General features: G+C 50.4%; 1 protein-coding gene across 5 annotated transcripts; it reads left to right on the plus strand.

The window, feature by feature from the left end:
• The first annotated feature begins 1251 nt into the window (after positions 1-1251).
• Positions 1252-14723, plus strand: AMHR2 (anti-Mullerian hormone receptor type 2). Of its 5 annotated transcripts, XM_073020785.1 has the most exons (12): positions 1252-3656; positions 4461-7020; positions 7256-7447; positions 7712-7789; positions 8002-8120; positions 8236-8466; positions 10745-10801; positions 11782-11896; positions 12345-12517; positions 12721-12868; positions 13037-13173; positions 14373-14723. In XM_073020785.1, exons 2-12 carry the CDS (start codon positions 6672-6674, stop codon positions 14667-14669), a joined length of 1896 nt encoding a protein of 631 aa, XP_072876886.1. In that variant the 5' UTR covers positions 1252-3656; positions 4461-6671; the 3' UTR covers positions 14670-14723. The 5 variants fall into 5 exon arrangements, with proteins under 5 accessions (XP_072876886.1, XP_072876887.1, XP_008001611.1 ...); XM_073020786.1 differs by having other exon boundaries at positions 1252-7020; positions 8002-8235; positions 8366-8466; XM_008003420.3 differs by lacking the exon at positions 10745-10801 and having other exon boundaries at positions 1252-7020.
• Positions 14724-18059: the final 3336 nt, after the last annotated feature.

Consider the following 18059-nt stretch of genomic DNA (forward strand, 5'->3'; position numbering starts at 1 on the left):
AGGCTGGAGTGCAGTGGCATCACTCATCTTGCCTCACTGCAACCTCCATCCCCTAAGCTCAAGCTATCCTCCCACCTCAGCCTCCCAAGTAGTTGGGACTACAGGTGCGCACCATCACACCCGACTAATTTTTTTTTTTCTTTTTTGAGATGGAACCTCACTCACTCTGTCGCCCAGGCTGGAGTGCAGTGGCGGGATCTCGGCTCACTGCAAGCTCCGCCTCCTGGGTTCATGCCATTCTTCTGCCTCAGCCACCCGAGTAGCTGGGACTACAGGCGCCCACCACCATGCCCGGCTAATTTTTTGTATTTTTAGTAGAGACGGGGTTTCACCGTGTTAGCCAGGATGGTCTCGATCTCCTGACCTCATGATCCGCCCGCCTCGGCCTCCCAAAGTGCTGGGATTACAGGCGTGAGCAACCACGCCCGGCCTACACCCGACTAATTTTTGTATTTTTTGTAGAGACAGAGTTTCGCCATGTTGCCCAGGCTGGTCTGGAACTCATGAGCTCAAGTGATTCACATCTGCCTCGGCCTTCCAAAGTGCTAGGATTATAGGCATGAACCACTGTACCTGGCCCAGGCTACTTTGTTCAGCATCCATCATTTACCAGAAAATTTCCCAGTAGCATCAACCATCTGGATGCCAGCTCTGGTGATCTTTTAGTCATTAACCTCTTAGACCTCACTGCTTCAATGTGCTACTTTTGACTACTATATCTTAGAGCTTTCTTCCCATAAAATGTGACACTGATACACTCTTGGTTCTCCTTCAACATTTCTTTCTTTTTTTTTTTTTTGAGCCAGAGTCTTACTCTGTCACCCAGGCTGGAGTGCAGTGGCATGATCTTGGCTCACTGCAACCTCTGTCTCCTGGGTTCAAGCAATTCTCCTGCCTCAGCCTCCTGAGTAGCTGGGATTACAGGCACCCGCTGCCATGCCCAGCTAATTTTTGTATTTTTAGTAGAGACAAGGTTTCATCGTGTTGGCCAGGCTGGTCTCGAACTCCTGACCTCAGGTGGTCTGCCTGCCTCAGCATCCCAAAGTGCTGGGATTACAGGTGTGAGCCGCCGTGCGCGGCACATTTCTGTATTTTTTTTTTTTTTTTTTTTTTTTTGAGACGGAGTCTTGCTCTGTTGCCCAGGCTGGGGTGCAGTGGCCGGATCTCAGCTCACTGCAAGCTCTGCCTCCCGGGTTTACGCCATTCTTCTGCCTCAGCCTCCCGAGTAGCTGGGACTACAGGCGCCCGCCACCTCGCCCGGCTAGTTTTTTTTTTTTTGTATTTTTTAGTAGAGATGGGGTTTCACCGTGTTAGCCAGGATGGTCTCGATCTCCTGACCTCGTGATCCACCCATCTCGGCCTCCCAAAGTGCTGGGATTACAGGCTTGAGCCACCGCGCCCGGCCTACATTTCTGTATTTTTTAGTCTCCTTCATAGCCACTTCTTCCTGTGTCTCTTTAGTATTTGTGTTCCCTGTCTTGTGTCCTTTCCTTTCTCTACCTTTTTCCCCCTTAAACAAGTCCCATCCACTCTAACATTAGATTATGTCCACGTTGATGACTCCCAAATCATAAGCCCTAACTTTTCTCTTGACCTGGAAGTCTGCTTGCTAGACATTTTCATCTGGATGTCCTCCAGATAAATTCAACATGGTAGAAGGGGAAATAATTCTTTGTCTTTCACATCTCCCTAAATAATATCACCCACTGCTCCTTGATCACTCACACTTGAAACCTCAGAATCATCTTTTAGTTCTCCCTTTCACCTACTAATATTCATTTGATTACCAATCCTGTCAACATTACCTATACAATATATATCAAATTTTTCCTCTTTTTTTTTTGAGATGGAGTCTCGCTCTGTCTCCAGGCTGGAGTGCAGTGGCGTGATCTTGGCTCACTGCAGCCTCTGCCTCCTGGGTTCAAGCGATTGTCCTGCCTCAGCCTCCTGAGTGGCTGGGATTACAGGCGCGCGCCACCATGCCCGGTTAATTTTTGTATTTTTAGTAGAGACGGGGTTTCAGCATGTTGGCCAGGATGGGCTTGATCTCTTGACCTCGAGATCTGCCCGTCTTGACCTCCCAAAGTGCTGGGATTACAGGCATGAGCCACCGCGCCCGGCCTCCTCTTTTATTTTCATTTCCACTGTCTCAGTACTCACTTTGTTTACTGCTTAGGTCTTGCAACTGATCTCTCCAAACCCCAGTAGTCATCCATCTTCCAATTGCCACCAGGCCCCTGCCTAAAATATTTTGCTTTTTGGGAAAGTCTAAGCTCCTTGATACAGAATTGAAAACCTTTCCAATTTGGTCCATCTCTCTCTGAGGTGATTTTCTGTCTCATATCTCATACTGCTTCCTCCTCACTCCTTCCACCTCTAACACACAAGGCTTTGTGTTTACTTCTCTGTGCCTTTACTCTTGTCATTCCCTTTGCTTAGAACAACTGTTCTCCTCTTACCATTGTGTTTACCTTTGGGACTATTTAAATATCCCCTTCTCTGTGAAACTCTCTGGGCACCTTTCTTCTATGCCCTAGGCAGAATTAGCTTACTTGATCTATTTGTATAGCTCTTTGCTCATGCCCCTAGTAGGAAACACAGTTTTCTGGTTGCTTGTCCATGTATCTGCCTGCATTTCTACACTATGAGTTCCCAGAGGGCAGTAATCATATCTCTATCTTTGTAGGCCCAGCACTTAATGAAAGACTTTTTTTTGGCCTGGTGGAGTGGCTCACGCCTGTAATCCCAGCACTTTGGAAGGCCTAGGCGGTGGATGACCTGAGATCAGGAGTTTGAAACCAGCCTGGCCAACATGGTGAAACCCCATCTCTACTAAAAATACAAAAAATTAGCCAGACGTGGTGGAAGGCATCTGTAATCCTAGCTACTTGGGAGGCTGAGGCAGGAGAATTGCTTGAACCCAGGAGGCGGAGGTTGCAGTAAGCGGAGATTGCACCACTTTACTCCAGCCTGAGTGACAGAGTGAGGCTCCGTCACAAAAAAAAGGAAATGCTTTTTTTTTTTTTTCTTTAATAATATAGATGGGGGTCTCACCATGTTGCCCAGGCTAGTTTCAAACTTCTGGCCTCCCAAAGTACTGGGATTACAGACATGAACCACAGCGCCCAGCCTCTATCACCATCTTAACTCTAAAACCTAACAACCCAGAGCAGGTATAGTTCCCATAAACCTGACTGGAATGTTTCTGTCTTGGGAAGAATTAGTTATCCAAAGCTTTGGGTGAGGAGACTGCCTTTCTGCCTGATCCTTACCCTGCTCCCACTCTGGAGGAGATAGTCTCCTGAGACATTCCAGACACAGGAAGCTATTTCACCTTCAAATCTCCCCTCACCCCCCACCACACACACCACCCCAGACTTATCTGATCTGGGAGCCAGTGAAGAAAAGTAGCTGGAAGCACAACATTCCACCTCACTGGCAAGGTCCTGCAGACTCCTGGAAGGGCCCAAGGAAGGATGGGCGGCTATCTCTATCCCTGGTCATTCCTCCCGCTGCTGTTACACGACTACTGGAACTTTTACTATCTCTTCCTTTCATGCAGGTTCCCCAGAAGAAAGACCCCAGAATCAAAAAGTCAGTACTCAAGCTGGGCGCAGTGGCTCCTGCCTGTAATCCCAGCACTTTGGGAGCCCCAGGTGGGTGGATTACCTGAGGTCAGGAGTTTGAGACCAGCCTGGCCAACATGGTAAAACCCCGTCCCTACTAAAAATACAAAAATTAGCCGGGCGTGGTGGTGGGCGCCTGTAGTCCCAGCACTCAGGAGGCTGAGGCAGGAGAATCGCTTGAACCCGGGAGGCAGAGATTGCAGTGAGCCGAGATCGCGCCACTGCACTCCAGCCTGGGTGACAGAGTGAGACTTCGTCTCAAAAAAAAAAAGTCAGTACTCGGGACTATCATCCTTGGTCTAAGCCCCATCATTCCAAGAAAGGGTTTCCAGGCAGCCACTAGGGCGACAGAAAGCTAGGGAAACAGAGAACAAGTCCCCTCTGACTCTAATTCTCAATGAGCCAGTGGCTCACAGGGGTGGAAGTGATTACCTATTTCTGTTGTTTATTACTCTGGGAAAGAGTCTGGTGGAGTTGGACTCCTCTGTCTCTATTGCAGAACAAGCCATAGCCCTCTCCCACCCCCATGCTGAAATTCTTCACATCCTGTGCCCGCCCTTTACATTTTATAGTTCCTGCAGCTTAGTAAATGTAGGAGGTGTACTATATGTATTAGTCATCAGAGGAGGTACTTTCTGCCCTCTCACCGCAGCAGGGAATTTCTCCTCTGCTGACCTCTGGTGGTGATAGTTTGAACTGTATCCTCCCTTTTTAGTTGGTAGCATGTTGGCAGGTAATGATGCATATTTTCTCAATTTAAATTCAAATGTCCAAGTATAGTACTAAGTCGTTATTTTTTTTTTTTTTCATTGTTGAATTTTGTACGTCTTTCAGGCAGTATGGTGTAATACAAAGAATACAGCCGGCCTGGTGGAGTGGCTCACGCCTGCAATCCCAGCACTTTGGGAGGCCAAGGCGGAGGGATCACAAGGTTGAGATCGACCCCATAGGCCGGGAGCGGTGGCTCACGCCTGTAATCCCAGAACTTTGGGAGCCGAGGCGGGTGGATCACGAGGTCAGGAGATTGAGATCATCCTGGCTAACACGGAGAAACCCCGTCTCTACTAAAAATACAAAAAATTAGCCCGGTGTGGTGGTGGGCACCTGTAGTCCCAGCTACTCGGGAGGCTGAGGCAGGAGAATGGCGTGAACCTGGGAGGTGGAGCTTACAGTAAGCCGAGATCGCGCCACTGCACTCCAGCCTGGGCGTCAGAACGAGACTCCGTCTAAGAAAAAAAAAAAAGATCGACCCCATCCTGGCCAACATGGTGTGACATGGTGAAACCCCGTCTCTGCTAAAAGTACAAAAATAATAATTTTTAAAAAAGAATAGGCCGGGCGCGGTGGCTCAAGCCTGTAATCCCCGCACTTTGGGAGGCCGAGACGGGCGGATCACGAGGTCAGGAGATCGAGACCATCCTGGCTAACGCAGTGAAACCCCGTCTCTACTAAAAAAATACAAAAAAACTAGCCAGGCGAGGTGGCGGGCGCCTGTAGTCCCAGCTACTCAGGAGGCTGAGGCAGGAGAATGGCACGAACCTGGGAGGCGGAGCTTGCAGTGAGCCGGGATCCCGCCACTGCACACCAGCCTGGGTGACAGAGCAAGACTCCGTCTCAAAAAAAAAAAAAAAAAGAATAGAACCTGGACTTTGGAGTCAGACCCGCCTAAGTTCAAATTCCAGCTCGGCTGTTTCCTAGCTGAATGACTTTGGGCGACTTACCTAAGCTCAATTTTCTTACCTATAAAGTGGAAATAATAAAAATAATAAGCCAGGCACAGTGGCTCACACCTGCAATCCCAGCACTTTGGGAGGCCGAGGCGGGCAGATCACGAGGTCATGAGATTGAAACTATCCTGGCCAACATGGTGAAACTCCATCTCTACTAAAAATACAAACATTAGCTGGGCATGGTGGCGTGTGCCTGTAATCCCAGCTACTTGGGAGGCCCAGGCAGGAGAATCGCTTGAACCAGAGAGTGGGAGGTTTCAGTGAGCCAAGATGGCACCACTGCACTCCTGCCTGGTGACAGAGCAAGACTCAGTCTCAAAAAATAAATAAAATAATAATAATAATAAATATTTCAGGGGAGAATTAGATGAGATGATTGTAAAATGCATAGCCCTAGCTGTGACCCAGAATATAGTAGGTGCTTGATAAGAACTTTGTCACTTCCTTAATAATGGTTATTTGTTCAGCCTGTGAACCAATGTGATTTTTTTTAAGTGAAATCCACATAGCAAAATTTACCATTGTTACTGTTTTCAATGTGTGTGTTTTTTTTTTAATTCAGGTAAGTTTTATGTATTTTCTGATTCTTAAGTTGGAAAACAAGGTAACCTCTAATATGGGCTGTGAGGCCTTCCTCTGCCCAAGCAGCTGCAGATATGAACCCTGAATATAAAGGGATATTAGGCTAGAAGGGATCTTGGGCAGAGCTGAATGGCTCTAAGCATTTGACCTCACCTTAGTTTCCTCCTGAGAAGAGTCAACAGAGTCCAGCATCTTCTTCCAAGGTCAGGAAAGGGCAAAGATTTGAAATTAGGCATCACTGGGTTCTCAGCTGGGCCTGCAAGGTCCCCTCCTCCCACTAGGCAGAGCAAAGAGGAGGTTGCAGAAGAGAAGAGGATATGAGATTGGTTCTCTGCTCCTCCCTTTCTTTCCCTGCTTTCCCCACACCCACCCTCTCCCCCACAGCAGCCTTCTCCCCCACAGAGGCTGGGATAGAATGAGGGGGGCGGAGTTGGGGACTGAGGGATCAGAAGCCCCAGGATGCCCTGTATCTGAAGAAAGCTTTGGCCAGGGGCAGCTGTGCTGGCTCATGCTCTCCTCCTTCTGCTGCTGCCATCCTCCAGCAAGATGCTAGGGTCACTGGGGCTTTGGGCATTACTTCCCACAGCTGTGGAAGGTAAGCGTCTACAGGGAGGGGAAGGGTCTTTCCATCCATCCCGTGAGGGAAAGGGGCGCTTGAAGCAAGAGCCACCCCTTTGGAAGAGTGGTGAGTGGGCTGGGTGAGTGAGGGTGAAGGACAGAGCCATGTGTCCCCATGGCGGGGCTCAGGTTCCAGCCCTCTGCTGACCCTGCTTCCTCCTGTGGCTTTACCATACTGACGCTGGGATGTGGAACATGTTTTGTCTGTTCTTTTGGCCACTTTTTTGCCTCTGCATTCACTCCCATCTCGAATCCTTTCCTTTCCCCACCCTGGGCCTCAGCACCCCCAAACAGGCGAACTTGTGTGTTCTTTGAGGCCCCTGGAGTGCAGGGAAGCACAAAGACATTGGGAGAGCTGCTAGATACAGGCCCAGAGCTCCCTAGAGCTATCCGCTGCCTCTACAGCCGCTGCTGCTTTGGGATCTGGAACCTGACCCAAGACCGGGCACAGGTGGAAATGCAAGGTGAATGGCAAAGTATATGGCAGGTGATAGCTAGGGTGGGAGACAGACACATCCTGGGGTGTGGGTGGCAACCAAGGGGGAAGGGGAGAAATAGAACATGTGGTGGGAAAGAAAAGCCCATGAGAGATGGAAGGGATGCCTCTGATAGAGAAGGGATTTATCCTGTTTCCACATGCCATTATGCTTTCTCCGTTTTCCCCCTTTCTCTCCTCTTCCCCTAATCCCGCCCCATCAGGATGCCGAGACAGTGATGAGCCAGGTTGTGAGTCCCTCCACTGTGACCCAAGTCCCCGAACCCACCCCAGCCCTGGCTCCACTCTCTTCACCTGCTCCTGTGGCACTGACTTCTGCAATGCCAATTACAGCCATCTGCCTCCTCCAGGGAGCCCTGGGACTCCTGGCTCCCAGGGTCCCCAGGCTGCCCCAGGTAGCCACCCAAGGGTACTGAAGGCTGGTGGGGGCTGGGGCCCAGGTTAGGATGAGAGGTGGAACCAGGGCCAGTTCTCACCCTACTCCCACCCCACACTTTCCTCCTCCTGGCCTTGGGAAGTTGGTTGCCCTGGTGACTGGGAGATAAGGGGTCTTGTGACCAGGGTGGGGGTGGGTTAAGAAGCAAGCTCTCAGGAGGGGAACAGCAGAGAGCAGGTTTGGGTCAGTGCTTGCCAGCCTGCATTCTTGCCTTGATGTCCAGGTGAGTCCATCTGGATGGCACTGGTGCTGCTGGGGCTGTTCCTCCTCCTCCTGCTGCTGCTGGGCAGCATCATCTTGGGTACTAATCCACCCCATCCCTCCCTTGTGACCCCAAGACATTGTCCCCAGAGCTCTGATCCCTCTCCAGGCACCCCTGACCCCATGGTCTTGGGATCTCTATAGCCTGATTCCCAGACTCCCATGACCTCTCACAAAGCTCCCTTTCCATAGAGTCCCTTTTCCTGTCCCCATGCATGTGCACCCTGAACCTAAGGCTCTTCTCTGTTCCAGCCCTGCTACAGCGAAAGAACTACAGAGTGCGAAGTGAACCAGTGCCAAAGCCAGGGCCAGACTTGGGCAGGGACTGGAGTGTGGAGCTGCAGGAGCTGCCCGAGCTGTGCTTCTCCCAGGTGCCCCAGGGAGGGAGAGAAGGGATCCTCTGGGCACTCCTGGAGGTTGTGCTGGGGAGGAAGCCTGGCCCTATTATAGCTCAGAGGCCCACACTCAGCACAGTGTCCCTACCAGGTAATCCGGGAAGGAGGTCATGCAGTGGTTTGGGCCGGGCAGCTGCAAGGCAAACTGGTTGCCATCAAGGCCTTTCCACCGAGGTCTGTGGCTCAGTTCCAAGCTGAGAGAGCATTGTACGAACTTCCAGGCCTACAGCACGACCACATTGTCCGATTTATCACCGCCAGCTGGGGGGGCCCTGGCCCCCTGCTCTCTGGGCCCCTGCTGGTACTGGAACTGCATCCCAAGGTGAGCACCAAGGAGTATATATGTGTATGTGTGCCTGTGTGTATGTATGGAGGTGGGGGCTACATGGCAGCTGGGCCTTGTTGATGCTTCTGCTTTCGATTTTCTCTTTTCTAAGACATTAAAAATGGCCAGGTGAGGTGGCCCACGCCTGTTATCCGAGGACTTTGAGAGGCCAAGGTGGGTGGGTCACCTAAGCCCAGGAGCTCAAGACTAGCCTAGGCAACATGAGGTAACCCTATCACTGCAAAATTAGCTCAGCATGGCAGTGCACACCTATAGTCCCAGCTACTCAGGGGGCTGAGGTGGAAAGATCGCTTGAGCATAGGAGGTTGAGGCTGCAGTGAGCCGTGAGCATCCCACTGCACTCCAGCCTGGGAGACAGAGTGAGACCATCTCAAAAAATAGTAACAAGCTGGGCACGGTGGCACACGCCTGTAATCCCAGCACTTTGGGAGGCCAACTTGGGAGGATTGCTTGAACCCAGGAATTCAGGAATTCAAGAACAGTCTGGGCAACACTGTGAAACCCCACCTCTACAAAAAAGAAAAAATTGGCTGGGTGTGATGGCACGTGCCTGCGGTCCCAGCTACTTGGGAGGCTGAGGTGGAAGGAGTACCTGAGCCTGGGAAGGTCAAGACTGGCAGTGGGCCAAGATTGTGCCACTGCACTCCAGCCTAGGTGACAGAGTAAGCCCCTGTCTCAAAATAATAATAATTTTTATTTATTTTTATTTTTTATTACATAAACAATACATGTTTATATATTTATTTTATTTATTTTATTTTATTTTATTTTATTTTGTGAGGGGGGCAGAGCCTTGCTCTGTTGCCCAGACTGGAGTGCAGTGGCATAAGGTTGGCTCACTGCAACCTCTGCCTCGTGGGTTCAAGCAATTCTCCTCCCTAAGCCTCACCAGTAGCTGGGATTACAGGTGCCTGCCACCACGCCTGGCTAATTTTTGCATTTTTAGTAGAGACGGAGTTTCACCATGTTGGCCAGGCTGGTTTCGAACTCCTGACCTCAAGTGATCCACCCATCTCAGCCCCACAAAGTGCTGGGATTACAGGCATGAGCCACTGTGCCCAGCCAAAAAAAAAAAAAAACAATGTTGACCAGGCGCGGTGGCTCACGCTTGTAATCCCAGCACTTTGGGAGGCCGAGACGGGCGGATCACGAGGTCAGGAGATCGAGACCATCCTGGCTAACACGGTGAAACCCCCTCTCTACTAAAAATACATTTAAGAAAATGAGCCGGGCGTGGTGGTGGGCGCCTGTAGTCCCAGCTACACGAGAGGCTGAGGCAGGAGAATGGTGTGAACCCGTGAAGCAGAGCTTGCAGTGAGTGGAGATCACGCCACTGCACTCCAGCCTGGGTGACAAAGCAAGATTCCATCTCAAAAAAAAAAAAAAAAAAAAAAAAATGTTAAAGAAATACCTTCAGGCACAACCCTCCAAACTCATTCATATATTCATTCAACAAATAATTATGAACTATATGTCAGACACTATGCTAGAGGCCAGAAAAAACACATTCCCTGCCTTTACAGATTTTATAGACTAGCCGGGGAGACAGAAATGGATCAAGTAAACACAAGTGTCAAATGTCAACTGTGCTAAGTGCTAGAAGAGAGGGTCACTGAATTATAAGAATAATAAGATGTGACTTGAAGGGGAGAGCAATGAGCAAAAAGAAGAGGAAAAGGTAGGCAGAGGCCAGCCACACCAGGCCCTATGGGCCTGCTAAAGATTTGGGACTTTTAAAGCTTTCATACCATTTCCCATCTGCTTCCTGCTAGGCATTACACTACCCACTTTTTTTTTCTTGACAGAGTCTCATTCTGTTGCCCAGGCTAGAATGCAGTGGCACGATCTCAGCTCATTGCAGCCTCCGCCTCCTGGGTTCAAGCAATTCTGCCTCAGCCACCCGAGTAGCTGGGATTACAGGCATGCCGCCACTACTTACTCCTGGCTAATTTTTGTATTTTTAGTAGATATGGGATTTCACCATGTTGGCCAGGCTGGTCTCAAACTCCTGACCTCAAGTGATCCGCCTGCCTCAGCCTCCCAAAGTACTGGGATTACAGGTGTGAACCACCCCGCCCGGCCATGCTACACACTTTAAACATTTCCAAACACACCCTTCGCAAACACATTATGAGGTAGGAATGATTATCCACAGGGGGCTCAGAAAAGGAAAGTCATTTGCCCAGAATCTATGTGACTCTAGAGCTGGCTCCTCATGATCATGTCTGTTGCCTCCTGTTTACCCCTCCACCAGGACTGTGTGTGTCTCTGTCCACGTAGAAGAGCTCCCCACAACTCACTTTGCCCTATTGTAAGTAGTTCAACCTCCACCACCTGTTTCAGTGCCCAAATGCAGTGGCTCTTCCCTGGACTTTTTCAGCCCCTATAGCTTCTGCACCTCCGAAATCTTGAATGATGGAAAATCCCTTCTTTGACCACATACCTCCTGGCCCAGCTCAAAAATCACTGGTTTTTTTTTTTGTTTGTTTGTTTGTTTAAATTTCTCTGACTTCTCCAGGCAGTGTTAGTCATTCTTGCTTTATGCCCCTTGGCACTCGGTTAATTTTCCCATCTTGGGGTTTACTGCATTCTTTATCTCTTACCTTCTCATCTGAGCCATCTTAGTGCCTGCACACAACTCATGGCCACTGAAGGTGCTCGATGACACTTGTCGAATGAGGGGTTCTATTGCTCCCTTCCCTCCAATTCCCACTTGCCCTCCACCTGCTACTCTGTTATCTACTGGCTCTGCCTGTCTATGTGTACACATGCCTGATACCTCAGACAAGGTGGCTTATGAGGGATGCCCTTGACTAGCTTACCCTGCCTCCTCTGTTACTGTCTTTGCCCCACATTTTCTGAGTCAGTATAAGGTGGTGGTTATTAGTAAGTGATCTTGAGTCAGACTGCTTGGATTCAAGCTCCACTCCTGCCTCACCGACTGACTTCAAGCGAGTTTCCTTAGTTCTCTGAGGAAAAGCTCTTCATCTGTTAAATGGGGGTGTGACAGGAAGACCTACCTCCTAGGGTTGTCACAAGGATTACAGGAGGTCACATCCACTGGGCCTGGACCACAGTAAGTGCCTAGTAACCTTGATCTCGAGTTACTATTTTTCATGTCAATTGATGCACAGTCTTACTCCTTCTACCTATTGTCTTGGCCAGCATCCGTCAGTGTTTCTGTCTGCTGGGGAGATGCAGGGAGAAGACTGTCAATTGATCTCTGCTCCCTGGGATGGATCAGCCACCTCCAGCTTTGTGTACTGTCCTTTTCTCTCTGTTTTTTCCCAGGGCTCCCTGTACCACTACTTGACCCAGCACACCAGTGACTGGGGAAGTTCCCTGCGGATGGCACTGTCCCTGGCCCAGGGCCTGGCATTTCTCCATGAGGAGCGCTGGCAGAATGGTGGGTGAGCTGGGCATAGGAAGTCAAGGCAGCCACACTGCTATGTTTCTGATTCTCCCTTAGTTTGGAGGGGAAGGATTGGGTCAAAAGGGGGAGGAAGAGCCGGGCGCGGTGGCTCACGCCTTTAATCCCAACACTTTGGGAGACCGAGGCGGGCGGATCACGAGGTCAGGAGATCGAGGCCATCCTGGCTAACACGGTGAAACCCCGTCTCTGTTAAAAATACAAAATATTAGCCAGGCGTGGTGGCACGTGCCTGTAGTCCCAGCTACTCGGGAGGCTGAGGGGCAGGAGAATCGCTTGAACCCGGGAGGTGGAGGTTGCAGTGAGCCGAGATTGCGACACTGCACTCCAGCCTGAGCAACAGAGCGAGATGCTGACTCAAAAAAAAAAAAAAAAAAAGGGAGGAAGAACATCCATGTTCCTTCGACCTTGGATTCCCCCACAGGCCAATATAAACCAGGTATTGCCCACCGAGATCTGAGCAGCCAGAATGTGCTCATTCGGGAAGATGGATCGTGTGCCATTGGAGACCTGGGCCTTGCCTTGGTGCTCCCTGGCCTCACTCAGCCCTCTGCCTGGACCCCTACTCAACCACAAGGCCCAGCTGCCATCATGGAAGTGAGTTCTCTGGCTAACTGGTGAGGCCCAGGATGATGGTGGTGCTGCTGATGGCAATGCAGCCATTGTGTGTCAACAGTTGTAGCAATACCTATAGCATTTGGGACATTGCTGAGTCTGTGGTTGGGGATATTGCGTGGACCATTGCTGCAATGAGGATTGCCACAGAGATGATTCTTGGCCCTTCGTGCCTTGCTCTCCAGGCTGGCACCCAGAGGTACATGGCACCAGAGCTCTTGGACAAGACTCTGGACCTACAGGATTGGGGCATGGCCCTCCGACGAGCTGATATTTACTCTTTGGCTCTGCTCCTGTGGGAGATACTGAGCCGCTGCCCAGATCTGAGGCCTGGTAAGGATAAGTGGTACAGTCCCTTCCCCTGGGCTCCCCCTCACCCATTCTAGGTTCACCCCAACCTGACCTGGTCCTGAGAAAGCTCTGCTCTTCCCTGTCTTGCCTTTTCTATATGGTAGGCACCCCTAGGACTAACTGACACCCAGCCCCTCTACCTCCCTCCAGACAGCAGTCCACCACCCTTCCAACTGGCCTATGAGGCAGAACTGGGCAATACGCCTACCTGTGATGAGCTATGGGCCTTGGCAGTGCAAGAGAGGAGGCGTCCCTACATCCCATCCACCTGGCGCTGCTTTGCTACAGTAAGAGGCCTAGGCTGTTGGGCTGGGAACCTGGAGAGTGGGGGCTGGGCATGGGCTTCAAGGACATCTCTGCCAGGGCATCTGTCTACTCCTATCTCCTCTCATCTCCCATCACTCCTTGGTTCATGCTCAGCTGGAACTGGGCAAGCCTGCTCTCTCCCTCAGTTCATCCTCTTCCACCCTAAGTCTCACACAGTCCATTCCATCTACCTGAGACACACACCTTCCTCCTGCTCAACCTTGCCCAGCCTGTCTCTCCTCTCTACCATCAGTTAGCCCTGTTCCTCAGTCCCCTTCTCCAGGATGCCCTCCTTGGCTTTGCTCTTGTCCTGAGCTCTGCCCCATCTGCTCTCCTAATACAGTAAAGCCCAAAAATCAGTTCAGTAAGTCCCCATTCTGTCATACATTGATGATGTTTCTGCTGTGACCCAATAAAAGGTAGTTCTGGGTATAAAGGGTGAAAGCAGTGGCCTCACAGTGAAAGTTCAGGGCTTTGCACAAACACTGTTTTTTTTTTTTTGAGACAGAGTTTCGCTCTGTCGCCCAGGTTGGAGTGCAGTGGTGCGATCTCGGCTCACTGCAAACTCTGCCTCCTGGGTTCACGCCATTCTCCTACCTCAGCCTCCCGAGTAGCTGGGACTACAGGTGCCCGCCAACGTGCCCGGCTAATTTTTTGTATTTTTAGTAGAGACGGGGTCTCACCATGTTAGCCAGGATGGTCTCGATCTCCTGACCTCATGATCCGCCCGTCTCACCCTCCCAAAGTGCTGGGATTACAGGCGTGAGCCATCGCGCCTGGCCACAAATACTTTTTTAACAGAATGTGCCTTCTGCTACCTGATCTGAAATTTCCACGGCACAAGTGTTAAGTTAGCTAACGGAAACTGGGCATTACTTGCAGAAGACTCTGGCTCTCTGAGAGGAAAGAGAGTAATTTCCCATTAGCATATTAAGCTTTCAACCTATATTAGCTCCTCAGAGGAAACAGTGGGCTGTACAGAAGGCCCCCGCAGAGCCTGTTTCATAGGGAACAAGATTCAGAAGGCTGGAATTCAGCAAGAGGGAAAGGAGGGAGGCTCCAGGAAAGATCAGAAGTGGGTGTTGAAAGCAGGAGAGTGATGGACACTGAAGATGCCTTTTAACTCTGGGGCCCACTCAAGATCCTAGAGTCAACCCTCCCTCCCTGTCATTCCTCCCAGGACCCTGATGGGCTGAGGGAGCTCCTAGAAGACTGTTGGGATGCAGACCCAGAAGCACGGCTGACGGCTGAGTGTGTACAGCAGCGCCTGGCTGCCCTGGCCCATCCTCAGGAGAGCCACCCCTTTCCAGAGAGCTGTCCATGTGGTTGCACACCTCTCTGCCCAGAAGACTGTACTTCAACTCCTGCCCCTACCATCCTGCCCTGTAGGCCTCAGCGGAGTGCCTGCCACTTCAGTGTTCAGCAAGGCCCTTGTTCCAGGAATCCTCAGCCTGCCTGTACCCTTTCTCCTATGTAAATATGCAGTTTATATGTAATCAATGTACATGCCAGCATAAACATGGCGATTGCATAGCTGTCTTGTCTGCCTCATCACTGCCTTTCCCACCTGCCGAATCCTTGGATTCTTCTGCGGGCATCCAGTCCACAGTTCTGACCAGTGACTCGGTGTAGGTGTGTAGGAAACAGAATAAAGTCAGCTTTCCTGACGCATATCCTTGGGCCTTCCTCTATTCCTGTAATCCAGGAACCCTCTTGTCTCTCTTCTCTTCCACTAACATTTATTTTTATTTATTTATCTGATTTCTTTTTTTGGAGACAGAGTTTCTGTCCAGGCAGGAGTGCAATGACACGATCATGGCTCACTGCAGCCCTGTCCTCCCTGGGCTCTTGTGATCCTCCTACCCCAGCCTCCTGAATAGGTGGGACCACAGGCATGGACCACCATACCCAGCTATTTTTTCTTTTTTGAGACAGAGTCTTGCTCTGTCACCCAGGCCAGGGTGCAGTGGCACAGTCTCCGCTCACTGCAAGCTCTGCCTCCCGGGTTCATGCCATTCTCCTGCCTCAGCCTCCCGAGTAGCTGGGACTACAGGCACCCGCCACCATGCCTGGCTAATTTTTTGTATTTTTAGTAGAGACGGGTTTTTGTTTTGTTTGTTTGTTTTTTGTATTTTTTTTTTAGTAGAGACGGGGTTTCACTGTGTTAGCCAGGATGGTCTCCATCTCCTGACGTCGTGATCCGCCCGTCTCGGCCTCCCAAAGTACTGGGATTACAGGCTTAAGCCACCGCGCCCTGCCTAGAGATGGGTTTTCACTGTGTTAGCCAGGATGGTCTCGATCTCCTGACCTCGTGATTCGCCCACCTTGGCCTCCCAAAGTGCTGGGATTACAGGCCCACTGCATCTGGCCTAATTTTTTATTTTTTGTAGAGATGAAGTCTTGCTATGTTGCCCAGGCTGGTCTCGAACTCCTGAGCTCAAGCAGTCCTTGTTCCTCAGCCTCCCAAAGTTCTGGGATTACAGGCATAAACCACTGCACCCAGCATTTTAAATTGTGTTTTTTTTTTTTTTTTTTTTTTTTTTTTTTTTTTTTTTGAGACGGAGTCTCGCTCTGTCGCCCAGGCTGGAGTGCAGTGGCGCGATCTCGGCTCACTGCAAGCTCCGCCTCCCGGGTTCCCACCATTTTCCTGGCTCAGCCTCCGGAGTAGCTGGGACTACAGGCGCCCACAACCGCGCCTGGCTAATTTTTTGTTTTGTATTTTTAGTAGAGACGGGGTTTCACCGTGGTCTTGATCTCCTGACCTTGTAATCCGCCCGCCTCGGCCTCCCAAAGTGCTGGGATTACAGACGTGAGCCACCGCGCCCAGCAAATTGTTTATTTTTTTAAATTTTTATTTATTTATTTATTTTGAGACTGGGTCTTGCTCTGTTGCCCAGGCTGGAGTGCAGTGGCACGGTCTCAGTTCACTGCAAGCTCTGCCTCCCGGGTTCATGCCATTCTCCTGCCTCAGCCTCCCAAGTAGCTGGGACTACAGGCACCAGCCACCACAGCTGGCTAATTTTTTTGTATTTTTAGTGGAGACAGGGTTTCACCGTGTTAGCCAGGATGGTCTTGATCTCCTGACCTCGTGATCTGCCCACCTTGGTCTCCCAAAGTAAATTGTTTATTATTTTTGTTTTTGAGATAAGCTCTTGTTCTGTTATCCAGGCTGTGAACATAGCTCACAGCATCCTTGACCTCCTGGGCTGAAGCGATCCTCCCACCTCAGCCTTCCAAATAGCTGGGACTACAGATGCATGCCACTACACCCGGCTAATTTTTGTATTTTTTCATAGAGACAGGGTTTTGCCATGTTGCCCAGGCTGGTCTTGAACTCCTGGGCTCAAGGGATCCACCTGCCTAGGACTCCCAAAGTGCTGAGATTACAAGTATGAGACACCACACCCAGCCTCAACATTTATTTTTAAAGGTGGGATCTCATGGTGGGGAAAGAAGGGTAAACACAACAAAAATCACTGCCCTAAAGGTGTTCAAAGACCTGCACATCACATTGTTGGGGTCCTGTACACTGTCCTGGGGGTAACAGGAGAGACTTGAGCAGGAATGCTTCACAGAGCACAGGATGATTGAGCTGTGTCTTAACTGAGCAAGAGTTTCCCAGGAGCGTGTTCTTGTCCCTTCCTGTGACTCAGCTCTCATCCACATCCAGTCAGTTCTCAAGTCCCACTGAGGCAACCTAGGCAGGGGCTAGTTCTTCTTTTTCTTTTTTTCGAAATGGAGTCTCACTCTGTTGCCCAGGCTGGAGTACAATGGTGGGATCTCGGCTCACTGCAACCTCTGCCTCCTGGGTTCAACTGATTCTCCTGTCTCAGCCTCCCAAGTAGCTGCGACTACAGGCGCCCGCCACCCACACCCAGCTAATTTTTGGTGTTTTTTAGTAGAGATGGGGTTTCACTATGTTGGCCAGACTGGTCTCGAACTCCCGACCTCGAGATCCACCCATCTCGGCCTCCCAAAGTGGTGGGATTACAGGTGTGAGCCACCACGCCTGACCTTCTTTTCCTTTCTTAATCAACCTACATCATACTTTGATGGGCAGGGCCTGCTTCTGGGCACCTTCTCTTTCCTTCTTCCTAGGACTTGCAGGCCCCAACTACTATAATTACCCCCTGGCAGCTTATGTTTCCCCTAATCTAGGCTAAACAGTACTCTTTGGATACTCTTTATTTTTTTAAATTTTTTCGGACGGAGCCTCACTCACAAAAAAAATTTTTTTTGACGGAGGCCAAAGTGGATGGATTACCTGAGGTCAGGAGTTCGAGACCAGCCTGGCCCACATGGTGAAACCTCATCTCTACAAAAAATAGAAAAATTAGCCAGTCATGGTGGCACATGCCTGTAGTCCCAGCCACTTGGGAGGCTGAGGCAGGAGAAGGGCTCGAACCTGGGAGGTGGAGATTATAGGGAGCTGAGATTGCACCACTGCACTCCAGCCCAGGTGACACAGCAATAGTCCCTCTCAAAAAAAAAAAAAAAAAAAGAAGCTGGGCCCGGTGGCATGCGCCTGTAATCTCAGCACTTTGGGAGGCCGAGGGTCACGAGGTCAGGAGTTCGAGACCAACCTGACCAACAGGGTGAAACACTGTCTCTATTAAAAATACAAAAACTAGCTGGGCATGATGGTGCCCGCCTGTAATCCCAGCTACTCAGGAGACTGAGACAGGAGAATCCCTTGAACCTGGGAGGCGGAGGATGCAGTGAGCCGAGATGGTGCCACTGCACTCCAGCCTGGGCAACAGGGCCAGACTCTGTTTCAGAAAAAAAAAAAAAAAAAAAAAAAAAAAAAAACAGAAAGAAAGAAAAAGAAAAGAATGTACAAACATGCTGATGAGCATAAGGCTATATT

Source organism: Chlorocebus sabaeus, chromosome 11 (genome assembly GCF_047675955.1).
Source record: "Chlorocebus sabaeus isolate Y175 chromosome 11, mChlSab1.0.hap1, whole genome shotgun sequence".
NCBI classification, from domain to species: Eukaryota; Metazoa; Chordata; class Mammalia; order Primates; family Cercopithecidae; genus Chlorocebus; species Chlorocebus sabaeus.